Genomic DNA, 23,622 nt, shown 5'->3' with positions numbered 1-23,622 from the left:
TTGAGTAACTTAAAATTAAATAATTTTGAATTTAAATTTGTATGAATGAAAAAACAAATCATATTTTGAGAAAAAAATTACTTTTTTTATAACTTTTTTGAGTATCTCATATAAAGATTAGTTTAGAATATGTGGCTATTAAGAATTTAAGGATATTTAGTAAAAAAAAAACAATGAAAAACAAATAATATGACAAATAATTTTTTTTTTCTCAAATAAACCTCACCAGCTTTAGTCATCATAAAAACAGCTATAAACGCCTTATTAGGAACTACGTACAATCACATGGTTGACACTTCACCTTAATTGTTACAGTAAAACATTGGTTTCATGTTGAGAGATAATGTTGTTTCATCCAAAAATTAGTTGCTTTAACACCAAGATTAATATTTCAAACATTGGCTTCTTATCTCGGAGGACAAAAGAGAACACTATAATTTTTTTTTCCTATTTATTTTATTTTTAAAAGATCATTTTTTTTATTTTCATGAAACCAGGTGGTTTGCCGCTATGATACCAAATAAAAAAAATATATTTTCAAAAAAATTTATTAATTAATTAATTTTATTAATAACTTTTGTCAAAGACACAGTAATATATAATAAATTTAACAAACATCTGTACTTTCATTTTACATGAAATATATAAAAAAACCGGCTACCAATAATTTGAATAGTTTGGTATTATTTATTTTTTAGTGTGTTTTATTAAAAATTATTTATTTATTTATATATTTCCAAGATTATTTTGAATATAATAAAAAGGAAGGTCGGTGAGGGTTACCTGGCACACAGAGCAATCGCCACGGTGGCCATTTCTGTTTCTAAAGCATTAGTGGAAATGGAAACGCTCACAGCGTGAGCAGAGAAGAGAGCAGAGCATGGCGAACTCCTCCTCCGCACCACGCCCATTTCCTCTCCATCTCTCCACCATGCCCAACTCCTCTACCCCTCCTCAAGCCGCCGCCGCCGCCACAGCAGCCGCCCCACAACCCTTCAAGTCCGCTTCGCAGGCCAACGCCCTTCGCCTTGAGATGGTCGTCCGGCGTCTCTTGATGCATTTCAAGACCGGCGTCCGCCATGAAGAGTTCTCCGATCTATGCTTCTTTCTCGCCAGGCATGGTTTTGGGATAACCCTGTTCTTTGTTTCAATTCATTTGATTCCTTGTTTCATGAGGCTTGGTTTCCCTGGGGCGTATGTTTTCCTGTATAGATTGATGGGAGGTTCTTGGTTTTATCTGATGAACGTGAACCTTAGTTCGTAAACCCTAAACCTTTAGTGGGATGGTATCGTAAATGTGGAGATGCCAAGCATGTGTTGTGTGCCTTTATCTTTCATGATTGGTTTTCATTTATTTATTTAGTTTTGTTTACCTTTTCCTGATGTGCATTAGAGATTTTATTTCTAGAATATGATTTCCTGGTGTGTGTACTAAGTATTTGGGAAGAATCATGACTAGGAAAATGATTTGAGGCAACAACTATGCGTATTGTCCTGGATATAAGGAAAATAGGTTGATATATTCTGTCAAGTTGATTATTCATTGTTTAATATATTATTGGGAAGGTTTACAAATCATCTATGATGTTCCTTTCATGGCCAAGTGAATATGCATGAATATATTTAATTTTTGTGGACTCAGCACTGCTGCACAGGGACTATTAAATTCCATTACAAACAATTTAGTATTTTTCTTTGTTAAACGAAGAAGGAGTGGCACCAGAGCATGATTTGCAATTTGAGAGCTGTATTCCTTCTGGTCATGTCATGTTTAGTGGAGCTAGTGTTCTTTTTTGTTCAATTATCTACCATTGTCTCTGTTTTTATCTGTGTACTTCATTCAATTCTACATGCAACTTGTATATATTCTTTGATGTTTAAACTGAAGGTTTAATTGATCTATGGGAATAACATAATGATGCTTAGAGAGAACTACATGCACTATGATTAGTTTGTTGCTTATCCTTTGGCAATTGATGGCTCTGGTAAACTTGACATCCTTATTATTGCACAGGATGATATTTTCTTTTCCATTTACAGAGGTATTGATTATGCACTTTCTAAGGGTGATGTTCCATCAATTGCTCCTTGTTTACCTTTACTAATACAACAGGTAATCTAACTTCTGAGAAGCTCAACTGAAATTGTGGTTTATTGATGAACTCGTAGATTGTGGAGAATGTGAATTACTTGTCATTGAGACGTGCTTTGTTCTGTATGCTCTTATCACTCATTAAGCAGTTGAATGTTTTATCTGCTTCTGCAACGTACAATTATAAATCTTCTTGCTTCATATTTCTTTGTGTCATGAGCTATAAATCTCGGGACAGCTTCGGCTTCTGATCAATTTATTTCTTAGATTGCCTCTAAGATAACTTGAACATCAATCATATCGCTAGCATTTGGCAGTTCATAGTTTTAAAATTTATAATTTTAAAATTTATAATCAATTGGAAGATGATATGCAAATGCCCCTTTATTTGGATTTATACATTCTTATGATTTCTTTTAACACATGTTTGTTTATTATTTACTTATTTATTCCCAAATTTATTCCTGTAAGGTGTATGAACAAAGAAAGTGTGCTTCCCTTCAATCAGCTATCTTGGTGCTAATGATTTCTCTTAAGGTAACACTTTCAGCTATGTATTTTAGCTTATATCCATACACTATAGAGTCATAATAGCTTACAGTCATGCCAATTTTGCCAATTTTTGTACTTAATGTATTCCGCATGTAAAACTTTCAATAATGAAAGTTATCATGACTTCATGTGGTTGTGACCAATGTACTAGGTCAGGTTGCATGAAATCTCTGTGAGTTAGTGATTTATGATTTTTATGAACTTCAAAATGATGGGACAAAATTTTGGTCTATAGCACCAAAGAGAAAACATAAAAGTCTCTTTCTAGTTATTTCTGAGGATTAAGGTTGATCTGTTCTGTAAAGTTTAATCTACATCTGACAGGTGCTGCTAGTTCCAAATTGATTTATACAAATATAGATTCAATCTATCTCAAGTCCTACTATGTCTTGGTTGTGTCACTGTCTATGGATTTGTCTTATTTATTTTATCCTTGTGCGTAGGATCTGTCAAAATCTAAGATTACATTTCTTCACATGCAACTACTGTAGTCACATGCATGTAGCTGTCATTGAATATTCATGGTCACTGGTCAATAAGCACATGAGACAACGAAGCAAATAGTTTTATAGAACCGGTATTTTTATTACTTTGTTTGGATTGACAAAAACTGGTCTTACCATTGCGAATTTACTTTGTTGCTTTGGTGTTGGGATCTTTCAGAAGTTGCTATTATAGATCTGTGGCCGGTGATATGTCTTCATGATGCTTCTTTAACATTTTATAACCGTGTCTTGTGCACCTATTACTTTGATGGTTTGAGCATCATCGTGTACACTTTCTACTGCAGAATGCTTGCCAGAAAGGATGGTTCCATCTTCCAGCTACTAATGAAATCCTGAGAATGACAAATGAGGTCTGGCGGTGGTTACTTATAATTTAAGAACATTTCTTTTGGATTTCAAATTAAGACTGATGTTTTGTGGGCAGTCTTTCTAATCACAGAATTTTTGGTGCATAGCTCTGTAGCAACTTTTGTACAGCTGCAAACGTAACTGCAGATCCAGACAAAGTCTTAGGTACAATTTCTGAGATCATTCCTAGGTAATAAATTTTACATCAAATTCACCCTTTGTTCATATTTTGAGTTTGAGGATCTTAATTATTGGTAATTACTACTCTCTAGCAATTTCTTAGTTAAGCATGTGTTAGTTGGTTTCATTACTTATGAGAGTACATTGAAATAAGTCAAGAATAATCATACCCTACTTTTTTAAAGCTGTTTTCATTGCTTATGAGAGTACATTGAAATAAGTCAAGGATAATTTTGGCCTACTTTTTTGAAGCTGCTTTCATTCATACTTTATTTTTTCTTTTTAAAAATCAGAGGAAAGTTTAATATGCGTATAAGATCATCTTTTTTGTAATATACTTGTTATGTGTTTGTTGATTAATTAGCATAAATGTCCACACGAGTTGACTGATGGACCAACATACGTAAAATTTCTATCTTGAGGAATATGGTTGTATCTTAATTATTAATGCATTATATTTGAAAAAGGTGTTGGTCACAAAAGAACTTTTACATGATCTATAAGCATTTTTTTTTCTATCCACAAAAGAAATTTTGTATTGTGACTACTGACAACTAAACATAAAAATATTTCTTAATAGAGTTGCATTGGGATAGTGGGAGGAGAGTTTTTTTTCATTAATTTAATGAAGATTATAGTTATAATTATCTGTTTCAAGACACTATGTACATTGGAGGCCAGTCATAAATATGGCTTTCAAACCGGTGGAGTTTTTAGTGAACTACTCCAGTTAGGGTTGAGTTTTAGCTCATCCTAATTATAAACTAGCTGAGCTTGTGCTTAAATGCTAGGCTCGATAACTATACAGGCTGAGGTCAAATGATGAGAAGCTCATTCTACTTTAGTATGATATGACAAAATAAGGTGTGATTTTTTTTAACTATATATTTTTTTTAAAATTTGTATATCTGAATCTTCCAACTTATATAAAAATATTTAGACACTTTGATGGTTATATTAGCGAGTGTTGATACACTAAACTAAGCTTAGACATCAGTTCAAAACTTCAAATCCTAGGTAGGCATTTGTGAATGTGAGATTTTTGTTGTAATTTAAATATCATATTGGTTCAACTCATGTGCTCAACTCAAAATTTTGCTGAGTGAGCTCAAAGCCTCAAACCACACTTCTTGGGCTCAACTGAAGCTCAAGCCTGGGAGAAAGTGAGCTGAGCATGAGCAAAGCTAAGGTTACTAGAGCTTTTCTAGTTTACATCCCTAGCTTGGAATCCTCATACAGTCAAAGAGTAATGCCAGAAGGGGGGAAAAAGGAAGATTCTATAAATTTGGTATGGGTTTTGAGGTTTGAGTGCATGAACAGGAATGCTGTTATACTGCTATCTACGTTCACTTGCATAAAAAAAAAAAAATGCATTTTTGCTTCCTTTCACATATCCCAGATGCTTAGACTCTGAATTTCCTGTCTGCGGTTTCTTAGACTCATAATATCTTATATTATCATAGATGGATATTGATATTTCATGGTGGAAGTTTTCTTATTATGATGAATTAATTTAACAAATATTTTTTTATCATTTCTTTGCAGGTATTATCCCCAACTGAAATTATGTCGTCTAATTGTTTCCCTCGAAGCAAAGGTTAATGATATGTCTCCTCTTTTATTTATTTAATACTTTGTTACATTTTCAAATTGTAGATAAATCTGGAGCACAATATAGATTTTCTGCATGGGCTTAAAACTTTAATGCTGTAGTTAGATTTTTGGTGGAGAAGAAAAACAATTCTCAGTGCAACCACCATTTCTATGGCTAGATATGTCTGTTCCTTAATATGAAAGCAAAATTCACTGGTCTTATTAGTCCTTTTCACTTGTCAAAACTCCAGATTGAAATGTCAAGTATGAATAGTTAATTTGTCTCCAACATGAAGCGTTTGGTTTACTTATCTTTAATGTTAGCTTGGGGAAGCCTAAATTATGCAATTAGCATTTCCAGGACACTTATACAAGTCTCAAGTTTCCAAGTACTTTGACTATCTTATATCCTAATGATTACGTATGAACACCTTATGGACATATGCAACTCTTAAAACTTATTTTTGTATGAATAAGAACTATGGCATTCATGCTAAACTTTTTGGATTTTTGACCTTGACTGTGTGGAACTTCAGTTTAATATTGCCACATGTGTATAGTGCATAGTTTAATTTATTATATTTGTAAGTGATAAGGAGATAGGGCTAAATGAATCGATATCTAAAAGTGTGAGAAAGCAATAAGTGATAGTTGAGACAATCAAGTGGTTAACTGTTTGAAATATGTTTATCTGTTGTATATGCAAACCATCGTCGCGGACAACACCTTGTAAGCCTTATATTTTGATTCCTGTTGGTAGAACCTACGTGCATGCTAATGTTTTCATATTATTTTATTTATTTATTTATTGCTATTTACCACCCAGATGTCTATGCATACCAAAATAGATCTAATATCAAGTGATTTTAGAGGAAAAAATTCTTCTTGTTAGATGCAAGCCTAATATATTGTATGGGCCAATTCAAGTCAAAAGCTTAAGCTAATAGGATGATAGACCCAAACTTACATATTCACATCCAATTTCACCAAATTAACTAGTGTGGGCTTATCAGTTACTCTAATTATTGTGACATAAATTCTGGATTTATTTTTCATAATCAAGTTGCCCATAACCCACGAACTCTAGTATTGTCATAGCGCTCTTGACATCTGTATTTGTTAGGTTCAACCAAAAGCCAGAATACCACTATGACAAAATACAAGTCTGCCTCTCAAAAGCTGTAACAATTATGTACTTTTATGTAAATAGAATTTTTTTTCCACATGTTGAAGTGCTGTGCCAGTAATAACAACTGATGATTATAAAATGCATGTATTGAGAATGATTTATTTTACCTATTTACTAGTGATATTGCGGTCAGAAAAAAGTTCTCTTAATTGCTATGTTGTATGCTTGCTTTATAGAATATCATCCAATGCTGTTGCTTGTTCTTTTTAGTTTACTCTGTATGTGCTACTATTCATTCATCACTTCATTGGCCTTTTGGTTTTGCAGCCTGGATATGAAATACTATTTGATGATTTTCATATTCCAAGGAATATGCCTCCAGGAGAAAAGATAGTAAGTTCCATCAAATGATCGAGTTATTACATCAGAGAAAGGCTTATAGAGGAATTTATTAGTTCATTCCTGAAATAGTTTCAAATATATAGATGCCATGTACATTGTTCCTTGCCATTCAAATAAGCCTTGTCAGTTAAGTTATTCTCTTATCACTATATTTGAGGTCATGAAACCTTATTGTGTGAATTTGATCTGCTGTGAAGTTGAAATGCAGATAAGTAATTCTACTTATCATTTAGGCATCTACCCTTTGTTTGGGATCAAATTAAGATGCTGTTATGGTGCATAGACATATTTTTTCTTGCCTTCTAAGAAATGATATAATAGTTTTGGATACAAAGATTCGGATTTCTAAATGATGTGGTCCTTACCATATATTTTGAGCAGGGCACTCTTAGGACTGAGCAGTATTACTACCTCTGAGGACTGGTTATTAAGCTTAGCACTGAATTGATAAGGTTTAAGAAGGAAAGGGTTTCGTTTGAAATATTTAGAAGATCTACATAGCTAAGGCAACTTTGGACAATATGGGGACTTGTCTCAAAATTTGAAAGCAGCTTGTTGGCAGGACTACAGCCTGTTGCAATTTGTACACTGGGAAGTGAGAAGATCCGTTAAATTCGCTTGAAATTGGAATTGTAGACCAAGTGGATGATTAAAACAAGATATAGCTTTGGCTTAAAATCAGGAAAACTGTGAAATATAGTTCATCAATTTTCTTGTTCAGTTATCTATGAACAAAATTGTATGGCGTATTCTACACTTTTTGAGAACCTTTTCTAGTCAAATGTGTTCACATGATCTTTATTGTCCTTCGGTTGTTGCCTTCCAGTTTAATTTGTGCTCTCTCCATCTTGTCAAATATCAATGCTAATATGTAATACTAATGATGTTTGGAAATGGTATCCAGTTGATATGAAAAATATAGTGTTATGCACGGTGGATATCTTTTGTTGCTTCAATACTGTTATCTTTTGTTTGAAACTGTGAAACTGTTTAAAAATGTGGATATGATGGCTGATTCAGAAACTGGAATTCAACAATGGACTGAATCTTCTCTTTTTCTTTTTTTGTGCAGGCACTGTTTGTAGCTCAAACAGATAACTTAGAGACATCTTCTTGCATTATAACCCCTCCACAAGTTAGGTATATTGCATTTTGTTCGATACATGTGCTTCTCAATTAGATTATTTTGGGTGACCATTTTTGTTTATATACTTATTCTTTTTTTTTTCGTTTTCTGTAGCATTTTGATAAATGGTAAAGCTGTAGACAAAAGGAACAATGTTTCACTGGTTTGCTTCCTTCCTTCGATTTTCAAAAATTCCCTTAGATTCACATTTTCTTTTTCATTGCTTCGACTGTGATACAACATAAACATAGTTATTAGATTACTTTGTGTTGATCAGGATCATGGACCACAGTTTCCCACAGATATTACTAAATTTCTCAAGTACGGAACAAATATAATCCAGGCATTGGGATACTTCAGTGGTAAGCAGATACTTTTGGCCCAAATTGGCTGTGTGCATCTTTTGGCTCAATTTGCTCTGTGTTCAGTTTTTTGCATATGATCCACAATTTATATGATGGTTAATCTTAAATACAGGAAATTATATCATAGCAGTAGCTTTTATAAGCAAGATGGTTTCCGCTAGTCCTCCAACACTCTTAAATTATGTCCACCCAGTTGTTTCAACAATTCCTTCAGGTAAGAAAATTAACCAAGCTATCACTATGCTTTAGAAGATTGCTCAATTTACTCTGCAATTGGTTTTTGTTCACTACCTTGTGTGATCTTCTAACAGGTCTACTAGATAAGCAGATTATAAATTGCTTTCAACATCTTGATTAGATACTTTGGCATGTGTTTTGAAAAGTATGAGAAAGATACTACCTTATAATATCTTATAAAAATAGTGTGAATCAGATTTATCTTTTCATTGAAATATCAATCTAATTTACTTTTTACCTTTCAGTTCCCAGATTCCAATAAATATTATTGAATGCTATAAAACAGTAAACCAATTCTGCAATATTCAGTTTTGCTTTATTCCATGTCCACTGGTTTATGTTTGATTTTTAAAACAAGCATTATGCTTTCACTTGAAGAATTGCTTTTTTCCAGATTCTGATATAATTGAGGGACCATCAAGAATTTCTCTTAATTGTCCAATAAGGTATGTTTAATCACTTTGAAAGGAATGATATGTCAGATCAACTTTTCCAGGTTAATTATAGTATTTGTCTCAGCTGTGATTTCCTCAGATATGTTATTGTATATATTCATTTATGTGTTGCTTATGCATGTTTTCTTGGTGTCTTCATATCAGATGACATTATTTTGTTCAAGAAAGTGCCCATGAATATGACAGAAATATCCCTTTTGAAAACAGTTATCCTCACACTCATACAGGAAATGATCAATGGCCTTTCATTAATCCACTTTCTCCTTAATTTATTTTAAAAATTTTAACTATTTTGTTTGTAAGGATTGATTGGTGCCAATAATATGACCCATTTTAGCAGTGTCTAATGATAAAAGGTGGCAGTTATTGGACTAATTGATTAAATGAGAGAACTTTTTATTTACTGGTGGACACATGAAGCTTTAATTTGCTTGTTATCTTTATTTTAAGCACATGCTTTGGTTCACTCCTATGCTCACTCAGGAGCCATACCTCCCAATGTTCAAATGTTGTGTGTAACTTTATTCTATATAACTTATAAATGGACTTTAATTGAATCTCATTATTTCTGCTTTCTATTAATAACAGCTTTAGGCGTATAAAGACCCCGGTTAAAGGATGTCTCTGCAAACATCATCAGGTCAGGCATTAATTCACCTATGTAGTTTGTGCATTTAATTGATTGCAAAGTCGAATTTTGTTTTTCAAGTTGGACTTACATTTAATGCTAAGAATGTTAGTAAAAGATAATGACTGTTTGGATCATTGATTGCATACTTGTATTTATGCAAGTGGGAATGTCTTTTCCCAGTTTTTGCAAATTCCAATGTGCAAGTTTTCATGAAAAACTTGAGGACTATTTTCTGAAGACTAATGGAAGTGTAGTCTGGTTCTGAATTATGTGACGACTTGTGCACTGTGTTATGATTGTTCTTGCAGTGTTTTGATTACGACAACTACATGGAAATGAACTCAAGGAAACCATCCTGGCGTTGCCCTTGTTGTAACCAGCCAACTAGCTGCATCGACCTACGGGTTGACCAAAATGTGATCAAAGTAAGTGTTTTGGAGATTTCTTATTATGGGAAATCTTGTCTTAATTGCATCATACTTTACCGTAGGTAATGAGATCCGTGGCAGAGGATATTACTGATGTTGTCATTTCTGCTGATGGCTCTTGGGAAGCGGTGGCTGATCATAATGGGGATTCAGAACAACTACAGGAGGGGTCAGTTTTGGGATTGCAGCATGGCATGATAGAATCTAGATCCAGTGGGCAGTCTATTAACCCAGCACATGTTGTAGATTTGACTATGGAACAAAATGGTGATAATGATACTGGAGTAATTCCTGGAGTAGTGGAAGCTTTAAATGGTTCTGATCATCAGATATGTGACACTTTAAGCACAGAGAGGAAGCCATTTGAGAACTATAAAGGTTTCTCTGGTTTTGAATTTCATTTTGGGTCATCATTTGAGAACTGTACATCTGTTAAGACCCGGGAAGCTGGCTACCCTGCAGGAAATGATGCCTGGTTAAGGGATTCATCGTCTACAGTGAATGAGCTTAGCGCCAGTGATGCTCTGCAAGGTAGCAATGCACTGGGTACCTTGGAAACTCTTCTACCTAATTGTGTCCCGAATCCCATTATGTCAAATATTACTGGAATTTATCAAGAGCCTACTGTTAACCTTGGAGTCTCCCAATCAAGTTTTTCGCTTGAGCAAGGATCACGAGCAAGGCAGTTCACAGAGAACACACAATTGCAGCAATCACAGTTGGATAATTCTGTCTGTGGTCTTCTGGCCAGGAGGTTGTCAACATCTAGACATGACCACAGGGAGCCCATAGCAGTTCTGACTGCTCCAGTTGAGATTCAAACTTCCACTTCATCTCAAAGACCAGGAACTAATGTTCTCGGTTCCAGTTCAATGTTTGGAAGCAATCTTTCTTCAGGATCTTATCCAGTGGGTCCTTCAAGGTTAGCTGTTGCTGATCCCTCAAGTTGCGACAGAGACAGTGGTTCATCAATGCAGCATTTTCATTCGACAAAACAGGTCCTGTATTCCTTAACTGTAGAAATATCCAACGGTTAGCTTGATTGTGAAATATGCAATGTTTTGTTTGGTTTTATCTCAGAACTGGATGTGCTTGTTTTGAGCTGTATCCTACGAGAAGAAATATCTGATTACATTTGTCTCATTTAACAAACATGGATTCCCAAATATCAGCTCATGATATTTGAGATTTATGCTTTTGAAGGCTAGAACTATAAGTAGCCTTCTTGCCCTGACTTATCTTTTCTCAGTGAGGAGTCTGCTCCTTGTATCCATTTTTACTTTCATTGATTTTAGATTAATTTCTCACTTTAGTCATGCAAATGAGATGATATCATTCAAACATTCTTGCATGCAACCTTGGAACATGTTTTATCACTTTGACCTAGGACTTGGTCTCTATCATCAGTTTTGCACTATTCTCTCTGTTGAAATGAAATGCCTGTAGGGCAAGTGAACCACCAGTTTCTATTTCTACTGAATTATAGGTTGGTGTCAAACTGGATTGCTATCTGCACACAATATCTGATGTGGATTTATCAACTATTAGGACCATGTTATATGATCTGGTTCTTTTTATATATAGCTTTCTCAATAATTTTATCTGTTTGTTTCCTCTTCTTCATTTTTTGCTTTTTCTGTTGGCATCCAACAGGTTTTTGGACTCCCAACATCAAACTCAGTTGGTACAAGCGGAGTGACTTCGTATAGACCTTTCTTTCCACCATCATTAAGCATCCAAGATTTCAACCCCCAGCAAATTGTCTACCGGACAAATCAAATTGTCAGCAATAGTACAAGTGCCCACCCACACATTCCTTCTGATCTTTCAATGCAATGTAGGCTAGTGAGGAACTCAGCTGGCCAATTTTCTCCAATGGTAGGAAGCCTGCCTGCAGGTACAGCTTATCCACAGACGTCCCGAATCTCACCATCCATCAACATAGCTCATAATGGTCTCATGATTGCTGGCGGCAACTCATCACACCAAATGGTCGGGAGTCCACATTATTTTGAAACATCTGATCATTTACCTCAACTTCCAGCTGAAACTAACTTGCAGCCAACCGGTCGGATGAGGGGGACGCTAACAGGTTTGGCTTACTTGGCTGCCCTGAACCATTATTCACCTCATCCAATGCAGGAAGTTTTACCAAGACCATCGGCTAATTTGCCTGCCTTTAACAATGATTATTAACCCTCAAATATGGAAATTAAATCAAAGAGTAAGCTGAATCTGATACTATAGGTCAGTCTGGACCTGCATTGCACTTTGTTCAGTTTGGCAACCTATATAATCCAAAGCTTCTATTTTCCATTTTAGTAGTGTTTCAACCACTGTAAATCCGAAACTCAGCTTAAGTTGTGTTGATCTTTTGTTGCATCCAGTGGATGCCATGATTTTGTTAAAAGATAGGATGGTGAGCTTTACTGGAGAGTCATCTTTACACATGTAAATATGTATGCGAAGTCAGATATGCTAAGGTACAGAAATAGGCTTTTAATTTGTCACTTCGTATGACATGTTTCAAGTGTTACACAAGAGTCTCAGTTTGCAGAGTTTTCTTTGTTTTATCTGCACTGTTTTCTGCTCAATACAACAGTATGAAGTTTGTAAAGTAGCTGTCTAATTTTACATTTTAATTTGATGACATGAAGTATTACTGTTTTGCATGTTTACTAATTTTCTGTTTTACAGAAATTGAGAATAAGTTGCATGTATATATCCCACTTGAACATGGACATATACATATACACACATATATGCATTTAGGTATGTATATATGTATATATGTATATATGTATTGGTATAACCAGCAGGGTAATGGAGTGAAGAATAAAGGCATGCATGAAAATGGTAGCTAGAATCTTGAAAGGAACTGAATTTGTTTGAGAATAGGTGTTAAAGCCTCCATGAGCTTCTCACATGGATGATTGTGCACTCCCTCATATGTGGTCACCACAATGCTTGTGTCCTTGGACAGACGTTGAACTTGTTTCTTCACATCACATGTATGGTGTGTGCATCTATAGTAACTCCTTCAATATCACAATATATTCCACATATCAAATACACCATATAAATTTTAGTTAGTTTAATTTGTTCTTCAGTTGCATTGGAGCTAGAAACCAGAAATTAATCATGCATGTGTATCTTTTTTATCCATTCTTTTACCAATTTCATCAAAAATCAATTTAAATACATGGTGCCATTTTGTGGCATGAAACAGGAGATAACATGAGATGATTTCGGACTGAATTTGGGAGGTTTGGGTTTAATATATAAATATATATAGTGCTACTCCTAATCATGTTTAACATGTTTAAGACAGAAAAATTGTTTATGTTATAATTTTGTTATTTAATTTATTCTGTTAATGCTTATGCCACATGTAATTACATGTTTAGATTTGAATTAGTTGTTTAACATAGTTAGTAAATCAAATATTAATCTCTTATGAAATCTTAGAAAATATAAACCCTCCATCTCATCTTAATCCCAATCTCTTGAAATATGATGTTCTTTTTATATAGAAGCGAATAGTATTTTATCATGCAACAATTAATTATAATCCGTTTATTTGTGTCATATAATATCAACCGCGCACTAATCCTGGCATGTTATATTCACAGTTTTGACCTTAACACTTAATTGCTATGCTGCTAAATATCAGCATTTGATCACTTAAATTCATAATGTATACTTCCATATTTATTATGGTCTCTCATATAAAAATATAAAATTTCCATGTTCATTCAAATGCAAATATATATATATATATATATATATATATATATATATATATATATATATGAGAGTTTTAAACTTTAGGAGATTACTATCATCTCTAATAACTAAGATGCATGGAGTTATATATAATTTGATATATGATTAACAAGAACAAACCTGGGGTATGAGCTATTCTTCACAGCTTTCTGCCCATATTTTCTCCATCTATAACCATCATCAAGTATATCATTGTCAGTCCTGGTCTGAAATGCAAACCTTGGTCTGCTTGCCTTCTTCACCCTCCCTCCACTCTTCTTCTCCTTCCCACCACCATTGTTATGTCCTTCTTGATCATTTCTCAAACCACCATTAATGTGATCTAATGAATCCACATACTGCTGTTGTTGTTGTTGCTGCTGCTGCTGCTGCTGTTGTTGTTGCTGCCCTTGCTGCACATTTGGATCCACAAGTCCATATGGATTGGAAAACAACATCCCTTCCCAATCTAAACCTGGTTCCTGTTGCTGGCTAGAGAGGTTATAAGGGTTGCATGGTGAAGAGGAGGCCATGAAAGAGTAATTAGAAAACTGGTTATTGGTTCCTGTTTCTCCTTCCATTTTGCTGCATGACATATGATATTAATGACCAAGGTTGTCTTTTTATAGGTTTCAAATGAAGTGTTTAGAGAGATAGTGATGAGAATTTTTTGTTGCTTGGAAGGTGAGAGAGGTTGCCAAGACCAAATGAGTAGACTTGTTAGAGGAAGAACAACACAAAAGCCAACTGCATCTCAACCACCTTCTTTCTGTTCAACTGCCCTGCCCTCCTCTAAGTCCAACTGAACTTGTTCTTCAATTAACTGCCATTTTGTACCTCATTTGCATGCAAAGGCAAAGGTTAACGTGTCACACTAAACACTAATTTTTTAATGGATTCTTGTGAAACTTCATTTTGAAGCCTTGCACATGCACTGAGCTAAGTTTGTGACATTTATATATATATATATATATATATGAATATATATACATATGGGACAAAGTCATTTGCATGGTTGGTTATTAATTAATGTTTAATATGATAAGGACTCTCAAGTTGTTAATATATATTTGTAACATTGGAGGATAATATAAGTAGGACAAGCATATGACATGCCTGGCGTGACGTTCACCTAATGTTTGAGTGATCCTTCATACAAGACATTTCAATAAGTTTATATATATATATATATATAGCCTTGGAAAATTCGTAAATCTTGCCTTGTGGAGTAAAGAAGAATCAGACTTGGTAGAACCAAGTAATTAATTATTGTGTATATATATATATTTATTTCTGATGAAGTGTGTGATGAACTTGATCGATCATATATATGGTCAAAGACTCAAAAATACACAATTCAAAATAATTGTGCTACTATTTTGTTTGTCTTTTAAAAGCATGATTTCATAGGAAGTTGAGAATTCTTAACATATATTTCTCTGGTAGATCTTCATTTGTATACATACATACATACAGGGCTAGATATAAATATGTATCTATGATATGTATTTGTATATATAAAGCCTATAGGCGTGTTACGTAACATGATATGTACTTCATTTTTACTTTTTAATAAAAGTATTGAAAGAAATTGAGAGAAATAGTATAAAGCATAGCATATCTAGAAGGAGAATGTAATCTTTAAAAGGAGGAAATATATCTGCACAACTCAAAGAAGCCTCACTCAAGAACATCCTTTGCTTTTGCTTGAGATGTTTCACATCCAATTTGCTAATTTAAAAATTAAGCTTTTTCCAATAAACTTATGCCAAGTATCATCACCAATATCATTATTATTATTATTGATTTAATTGGAATCAATAATTTAAACCAGCTTCTAGAGGCCCACGGCAGGACAAAATCTACAAGTTTGATCTCTATATATAATTTCCTTTTATTCTACTTATGTAGAAATGCTTTCTTTAAAGAGTAATTTTACGTGCAACTCGAGGAAAGCAATGAAACATCACTAACGCCATTTGACCATCATTTTCCTATCTATAAAAAAACTGTAGAGATCTATGCTTACATAGAATTTCACACAGTGTACGGAGACAGTCCACTTCAAGGAATAATAATAACAATAATAATAATAATTTGATTTTGCTTTCATTATCCTAATAAATATTTTACTTAACATATTAACTGACCATAAATATTTCAAATCTCAATTTTGCCCACCTTTTAGCTTAAAATTGATGTTAGATGGCTTCAAGTAATTTAATTATTTTAGACTTTTGGTCTAGTAACATTGATTTTACTGTAAAAAATATTTTATAAAATTTTTACTATCAGGGTTGAGGGTTCCAAACATGTTGGATATAATAGTGCCAAAAAAAATATACAGTTATGAGAGAAGACTTATAACCTAATTTACGTATACACCGGGTGAATGTGCACGAACCCGACCACATGAAAGCCGGGCCGGTTCCGGGCCCGGCTTCCTGTGACCCAGACCCGCTGGGTTCGATGGACCAAACCGGTCCGGTGGGTTCTACACCTAGCCGGGCCGGATCCGGGTCGGTGGGCCGGTGAACCGCAATCCGGCGGGTCGGGTCCGCCGGGCCGGTTAACCGGCTCCTGCCCACCTCTAGTGCGCATGCCTTTGTCTATTTAATCAAATAATAATAATAATAATAATCATAATAATAATAATAATAATAAAATAAACTATTCCCAACTCTCGAGCATATGATATGAGTCACTGCTCTGCTCTCTTCTTCCTTTAACTGAGCTTGAAGCTATCTTCCTTTGGCTTCGTTTCGCTGCTGCTTCGAATTCTTCATCCATGTCCATATCGAGGACTCGAAGTCTCCTCTCACACGCAGTACCAGCATCTCCACCCAAACCCAATGCATCACCTCGCCGTCTCTCCTCCACCGCCGATCCCCGGCAACTCCCCTCCACCGGAGACCAAACCAAATCCCACAAGACTCTCTCAGCTCTGTTCTCCTCCCCTTCTATAAAGACTCCTCCGATTGACGATGATTCCCCACACTTTATCCCCCAAAAGTCCGGCCTTGGCCGACGCTCCAGCTCTTCCAATTCCATCCAGTTCACCCAGATGATCACCAAGCTCTGCCGCTCGGGCCGCACCAACGAAGCTTGGGACCTCCTCCACGCCGAGACGAGCTCCGCTAACTCCTTCGAAGCCCCGGCCTTCAACGCCCTCCTCACTGGCCTCGCCAAGGACCGTGATTTCCAAAGAATGAATCTTTTGTTCTCTGAGATGAAGGACATGGGCGTCAAGCCCACTGTTGTGACCTATGGTATTCTAATCAACCACCTTGTGAAATCCCGGCGTGTTGATGATGCACTTCAGGTGTTCGACGCAATGTCTCAAAGAGATTCAGAGGTCCCCCCAGATGTCATCACCTTCAACACTCTCATTGATGGACTCTGTAAAACTGGCAGACTTGAACAAGCAATTCAGTTACTTATTAAGATGAGCACGGACCATGGGTGTGCGCCCAATACTGTCACGTTTAATACTTTGATTGATTGGTGTTGCAAAGCCGGAGAGATTGAGAAGGCACATGAATTGCTAGGACAAATGGAGAAGGAAAAGATTGCTCCAAATGTAGTGACACTTAATACTCTTATATGCGGGATGTGCAGGCATGGGAGGATTAGCAGTGCGCTCGACTTCTTTCATTGTAAGAGAGTTTTGTGGCCTGGAGTGGGAGGAAATGTGGTTACTTACAGCACTTTGATCGGCGCTTTCCTTCATTCAAACAATGTGGCCAAGGCCATGGAGTTGTTCGATGAAATGATGCAGGAGGGGCACTCGCCGGATGCTATTGCTTATTTTACATTGATATCTGGGTTGGTGCAAGTGGGCAGGTTGGATGATGCATACTCTGTGGCTTGCTCAATGCGTAGAAATGGTTTCAAACTTGATACAAAGAGTTATAATATATTGATCAATGGGTTTTGCAAGAAGAAGAAACTGGATAAGGCCTGTGAGTTGGTTGAAGAAATGGAGAAGGCTAGGCTTAAGCTGGATGTGGTCACGTTTAACACTCTGATTGCTGCTTCATGCAAGGCCGAGGATTTTTCGACTGCATATAAGTTATTGAACAGGATGGTCAGTGGTGGTTGTCGACCTTCAGTGATTACTTATGGTACACTGATCAATGGTTTCTGCAAAGCAGGTAATCTTGATGAGGCTTTAAAGATTTTTCGCGAAATGGATGCTTCTGGCATTGAATTGAACACTGTGATTTACAACACACTAATTGGTTCACTCTGTGACAATAAGGAAGTTGAGAAGGCTATGTTTTTCATGAACAAGATGCGAGACAGGGGTGTGCCTGTGAACATCACCACATATAATGCCATCTTTAAAGGCTTGCAGGGTAAAAATATGCTAGATGAAGCGTTGAAGATGATGGATCAAATGAAAGAGGAAGGTTGTCATCCAGATTTCATCACAATGGAGATCCTCACTGAGTGGCTATCAGTTGTCGGAGAATTAGACAGATTGAGAAGCTTTTGTGCGAGGAAAGAGACCATTATTTCAGAAACATAGTGTTCCAATGTGATACATTAATAAATCATGCCCCTTAAGGCACAATGCAGAAACAACCGAATGAGTTTCCCTTCTGATTGAGGTGTATGTTCTTGGGGAGCAATATGGACTTTTGATCATGTGATCACTGACTAGGTCAGATCTCCTGGGCATGTTTTGCTGGAGGCAAGAACGGCTCAGTTGCCAATGAATAGGAAATCACTTCATACAAAATGATCATAAGATGGAAAGCTACCTGAGTATATTGCGAGTTTAAGAATTTGAGCTGCTGTTGTTTTATTACCACTATGTTTTTCCATAGCCTGCCAAATCAGTAAACCAATCTGATAACATTGTGGGTAGATGCTGAATTTCAGTGACTCACAGCAGTTCTGCAGTTGCTATGGCCAATGTTGTTAAGGGCGCAAGGTGCACCTGAGGCGCGCCTTATTAAAGGTGCACACACATAAAGAATATATATATATATGGTATATGATAGATAAATAGAAAGCTTAAAGCTTTAATCTCTAATATTAATAAACTTGTCTTATCTTAAAATCATAATTTTATTCCTAAAATCATAAGCAACTGATCATCATCATTAATGTCAAACTCTAAATTCAAGTTTTCATCTTCTTTTTCTTGTTCAAAATTATAACCACCTACATCATGCTCTACTTCATTATCATCTTCCTCTTCAATAGCTGGAAATTTTCTTCTAGATTTTTATTGCAATTTAATTCGTCTGGATGGTTCTTCAAGACCAGCAGCACTTGTCACTACACCCCAAGTTAGTTCATCATCTTCAAGCACCAAATCATCTTCTGCTTCATCTAAATTTGCACCTACAGTGGTTGTTGTTTTCACTCTTCAAACATAGAAGACTACCAGACTTTTATTTTTAATAAACTTATTGCTTAGTTATTAGATTTTATTTTTTTTAATAGATTTAGAGACTTTTTAAATACTAATGCCTAGTAAACTGTGGCCTTTTTAAACAATAGAAGTCCAACAGTTTTTTCAATTAGCCATGTTTTTTTTTTCACCTTAGGCTTCAAAAAAATATGAAAAAAAAAAACCCCCCACACCTGACTAAAAACGCTTTGCCTTAAACCCTTAGAGGCGCTAAGAAGGTTTAGCTCTGCCTAGGTGCTAAACAACACTGCTTATGGCAAGAAAAGATACTTCTCATAATATTTCATGGGTTTTCATTGTCCTGTTATGTGTGCAAGGGTCCTTGCTTGAGTCAGACTCTATAGTTCAGTGATGATTGTGCATTGTGTTCTGTTTTGCTAACTTTTACTGTGGGTTTTCAATGCAATATATTTTGCGATGCATGCTGCAAGCAATAAACGGTGTTGCGTTTGAGATATTAGATCTGATTCTGAGTTTCTTTGTTCATGTGTATATTTTCTAGAGCCTATGGTACAGACCGCAGTGTGTAAAATTTTTTCACCTCATGAAAAATTAGTTTTAGATTTTAGTATTAATGCAGTAGGACTGGGCATGTTGTGCGGGAAGTACTTCTGATAGCAGTGCTTGCCAATTTATACTCAGTAGACCAATTAATCAGAGATATCCAACTCTTTTAATTTGGTGAACAAGCAATGATCTCATATGATCCATCGAAGATAAGTTTTCAAGGGCCATTCCTTAACTTGCAAGATCTCATATGTTCTGCACCTTATTATTATTATTATTATTATTATTATTATTTAATTCGTATTGTATTTGATCTTTTGTGGGAGTTATGTGTAAAGAATACCTCTCGTCCTCTCCTCCAAATTACATGGCAGAAGGGTTTACCTCTATTCAAGTCTTCGTAACTGGTACATTTCTATACATATCTATTTTTTGATTTACTGTTTGTCATCTTTGTAAAAAAAAAATTCTTATTTTGATAATATTGAAAAATCACTTTAAACATATATATTTTTTATTATTATCTCTTAATCGAGAAAGAGTTCAACCCTTCAACTCCGATATTTTTTTGAAAATAAGAGATCGAGCTATTTCATAGATCATGTGTCACGCTCCAAACCCAGCTTTATGGACCAGGGACGCCGACAAACGGTCGTACATCTACAAGGCCGAAACCAAGTAGACATACAAGGCCTCAAAACCTGAAAAAATTAACAACAGGATTATGAGCTTGGGAGCTCAGCAAGTAACCACTAAAAATATCATGATCACAAAATATCCAATAATCTTTAAAAACATACAAAATGTAATATAATGAAATAAATATCAAAATGAACACAGAAATCAGAAATGGTTAAAAACAGATTTAATTTATCAAAATAACGAGCATATAAGTCCCTCAAACAACTAATGCCAAAACAAAATATCAGAACTCATTTATTTAAACTCGGTGACCCGAGTCAGATTTCAGAACTCATAGGTTTACCATCGGTGACCCAAGCCAGAATATCAAAAGCCGTTATTCTTCACCGACGGAACGGTGCAAAACTATAGTTTTTATGTTAGAAGTACGTGTCGACATGGTCAATGTTTAACCCCAGTGACAGGGTTATTGCATTGTTAATTGGGGACTATGAGTTTCTATACAAAAATATATTGGTACATCCAAAATTATTGTCAACACAATAATACTGAAATTCAGTGATCCCGTTTTCTAATGAAAATTAATCCAATTATATCAAATAATCAACTGTCAATTAACAGAATAATCCACACATTTTAAAAAAAATATTTAAATCTGGAAATATCATTAAAACAAATATATCATTTCTCAGCCCTTCAAGTAAATGCCAATATTCATGAATTTCACAAATAAGATAATTTTATATATATATATATATATATATATATATATATATATATATATTATGAATCCGCATTTTCTTAAAATAGATAAATAACAAAACACAATAAAAAATAACAAATGAGCCAAGTTACAGAAAAATCCTAAATAACAAAATAACAAATATACTAAATTACAAAGTAATGGTCAACAGACAGAACAAACTTTTGAATAGTATAAAAAAATGTTTTTTTTAACGGAAAAATCCAAATTAATTTGATAATTATGTAAACCATCACCGAAGATAAGAAATTTGCTTATACATATATATACAGATTTATATGTGGTTTACTTACTTGTCGATCGCTCAAAACCCCCCAAAATCCTACGATAACAAAACCGGAGAAACCTATCCCTGTCCTTGCCGCCGGCACCACACACCAAATCAAAAGAAAAAGAGGAGAAAAAGGGAAAAAAAAACTAGAACTCTCCCTCTTCTTAATCCAAACAAAGATCCATAACGAGAAACAAAGAGGTGGCGGCCAGAGTTTTGAAACCTAAATAAAAGATAAAAAAAATTCCGTAACTGCCATATGTACAATTAATAAAATTAAAAAAAAATGTGTGGGGCCCACATCATGTGACGAAATGATTTTGGGGTAAGAGGTTTAATTCAAATAGACGTGGGAGGTTAATAGAGGATCAAGCAATGAAGTAAGCAACTGATTTTGCGGTGCGAGATACATGAATAAGGGAGAGAGTCGGGTTTGATTGCATAAGATAGCGACAATCCTCAATGATGGCGTGGAAGTAGGATGATCCCTGCTCGGCAGATTGAATAGCTTGAACAAGCAACAACGCATCTGTTTCAACTTGATAATGGTTCTGGATTCCAAATTGGGTGATCCAACAGGGCTTACCGCGAACATAACGCTTCAGCAATTAAGGGAGCAAAAGCACCAGGTATGAGATAAGCGAACGCATCATGTGGCTTACTCGTATGATCTCGAATCACCCAGCCAAAACCCGTTCATTGTTGGAGATGAAAACACGCAGTATCGCAATTGATCTTTAGAAATCTTGAAGGAGGTGGTTGCCATTTGTTTGGATTCGGGCTGACGGTCCTGATCTGCATTCCATATGATCGAAATGATGCTGAAGCTGCAGCCCATTGACCATCCATCAGATTGCAAATAAATAGTATCCTAGCTGCCGAAGGAGGTGAATTTTGCCAGACAATTTTGTTTCTGTGTTGCCATATTGCCCACCAAGTAATCAGCAAACGTTCAATCTCTGGTTGTGAGCATCTGTGTAGCATAAGAGCAAGGTGGTTTCTAAAGCAACTTCCACTTGTAAGATGAGAAGTCAAGATTGTAAAGCCACAGAGATTTGTGATGTGCTTGGCTAAGCTACAGTTCTTGTATCAAAACAATAACTTTGCCATTATTGTGATGAGTGGATATTGTATTGAAATTTATTTATTTTATAATTTTTTAATAAAACTGTTATTTATCTATTTGTATTAAAAAATAACTTTGAATAAATTAGGTACCGGATTTAGTAATTCAAATTTTTCTTCAAAAATACAAAGAAGTGGCAATATGTATTCTACCCAGCCGTTATTTTTTGAGCGGGTACGGATCAAGTAAAGATATATCCTTACTTTACCCATACACGTACCCTCATATATATATGAGTTGCCGAATTTAAAAAATTAGTTTTATTTTAAAACCTAATTTTCTAAATTTAGTAACTTATCTATATATAATTTTTATATATATATTTTTATTACTTGTTATGTAATTTTGAATTTATAGACATGTGTTTGAATATGGTATTGTAATAAATTATTATTATTATTATTATTATTATTATTATTATTATTATTAAAATTTAATTCAATAATTTAAACAATGTGTAAGCTGTTATCATGCGGACATGCCCATATCCTGCGGGTACATGTAAAGATATGGATTTTTTTTTTATCATGAAGATATGAATATAAAGTAGAGGTTATGGGTATGAGTGAGAATTTTGATATATTTTATCCATACCTTACTTATTGCAATCTCTAAAAATACACCCTAAAATGTAGCATGGATGGTGGTTGTTGTGGCATGCCAGTTTAAATTTGGATTGAATTTAATTATTTCCATTATTTTGACTCAAATTTTTGTTTTTTGTTTTCATTTAAATGTATGAGCTCCGTTAGATTTATTTAACTTGTAATATAAATTCCACATAAGATTATAAAATTATATGTCAATCTATTTATGAAATGAAATTTTTTTAATAAATATGAATAAGTTATATATTAAAAACTAGCACATATAAAAAAAAAAATTGAGTTTTACAATATTTGTATGTTCTATTGGTGGAGTTTAAATCATTTTTTTTAAGAAAATAAATATCTTATAAAAGATATGACTCTGATAAATCAAACAGAATAACACTTTATGCAATGGTTATGGTACTAATAGAATAAAAGCTACGCCAATGAATATAAAATTATTAATAATGTTTTGTTGAAATCCTCAAA

The 23,622-nt window shown here is 34.7% G+C and overlaps 2 protein-coding genes across 3 annotated transcripts; both read left to right on the top strand.

Moving 5' to 3' along the window:
• The first annotated feature begins 840 nt into the window (after positions 1-840).
• On the top strand, positions 841-12,716 carry LOC120257607. Of its 2 annotated transcripts, XM_039265050.1 has the most exons (16): positions 841-1,116; positions 2,041-2,113; positions 2,564-2,629; positions 3,435-3,500; positions 3,606-3,688; positions 5,224-5,275; positions 6,728-6,793; positions 7,875-7,942; positions 8,043-8,091; positions 8,206-8,290; positions 8,406-8,507; positions 8,925-8,976; positions 9,574-9,625; positions 9,925-10,041; positions 10,107-11,042; positions 11,698-12,716. In XM_039265050.1, exons 1-16 carry the CDS (start codon positions 881-883, stop codon positions 12,238-12,240), a joined length of 2,646 nt encoding a protein of 881 aa, XP_039120984.1. In that variant the 5' UTR covers positions 841-880; the 3' UTR covers positions 12,241-12,716. The 2 variants fall into 2 exon arrangements, with proteins under 2 accessions (XP_039120984.1, XP_039120985.1); XM_039265051.1 differs by lacking the exon at positions 6,728-6,793.
• Positions 12,717-13,855: 1,139 nt separating this feature from the next.
• Positions 13,856-18,879, top strand: LOC120257608 (pentatricopeptide repeat-containing protein At3g61520, mitochondrial-like). The gene is made up of 2 exons (XM_039265052.1): positions 13,856-13,921; positions 16,511-18,879. Exons 1-2 carry the CDS (start codon positions 13,856-13,858, stop codon positions 18,338-18,340), a joined length of 1,896 nt encoding a protein of 631 aa, XP_039120986.1. The 3' UTR covers positions 18,341-18,879.
• Positions 18,880-23,622: the final 4,743 nt, after the last annotated feature.

This window comes from Dioscorea cayenensis, unplaced genomic scaffold (genome assembly GCF_009730915.1).
Source record: "Dioscorea cayenensis subsp. rotundata cultivar TDr96_F1 unplaced genomic scaffold, TDr96_F1_v2_PseudoChromosome.rev07_lg8_w22 25.fasta BLBR01002222.1, whole genome shotgun sequence".
NCBI lineage: Eukaryota > Viridiplantae > Streptophyta > Magnoliopsida > Dioscoreales > Dioscoreaceae > Dioscorea > Dioscorea cayenensis.
This window is presented reverse-complemented; position numbering and strand designations above follow the sequence as displayed.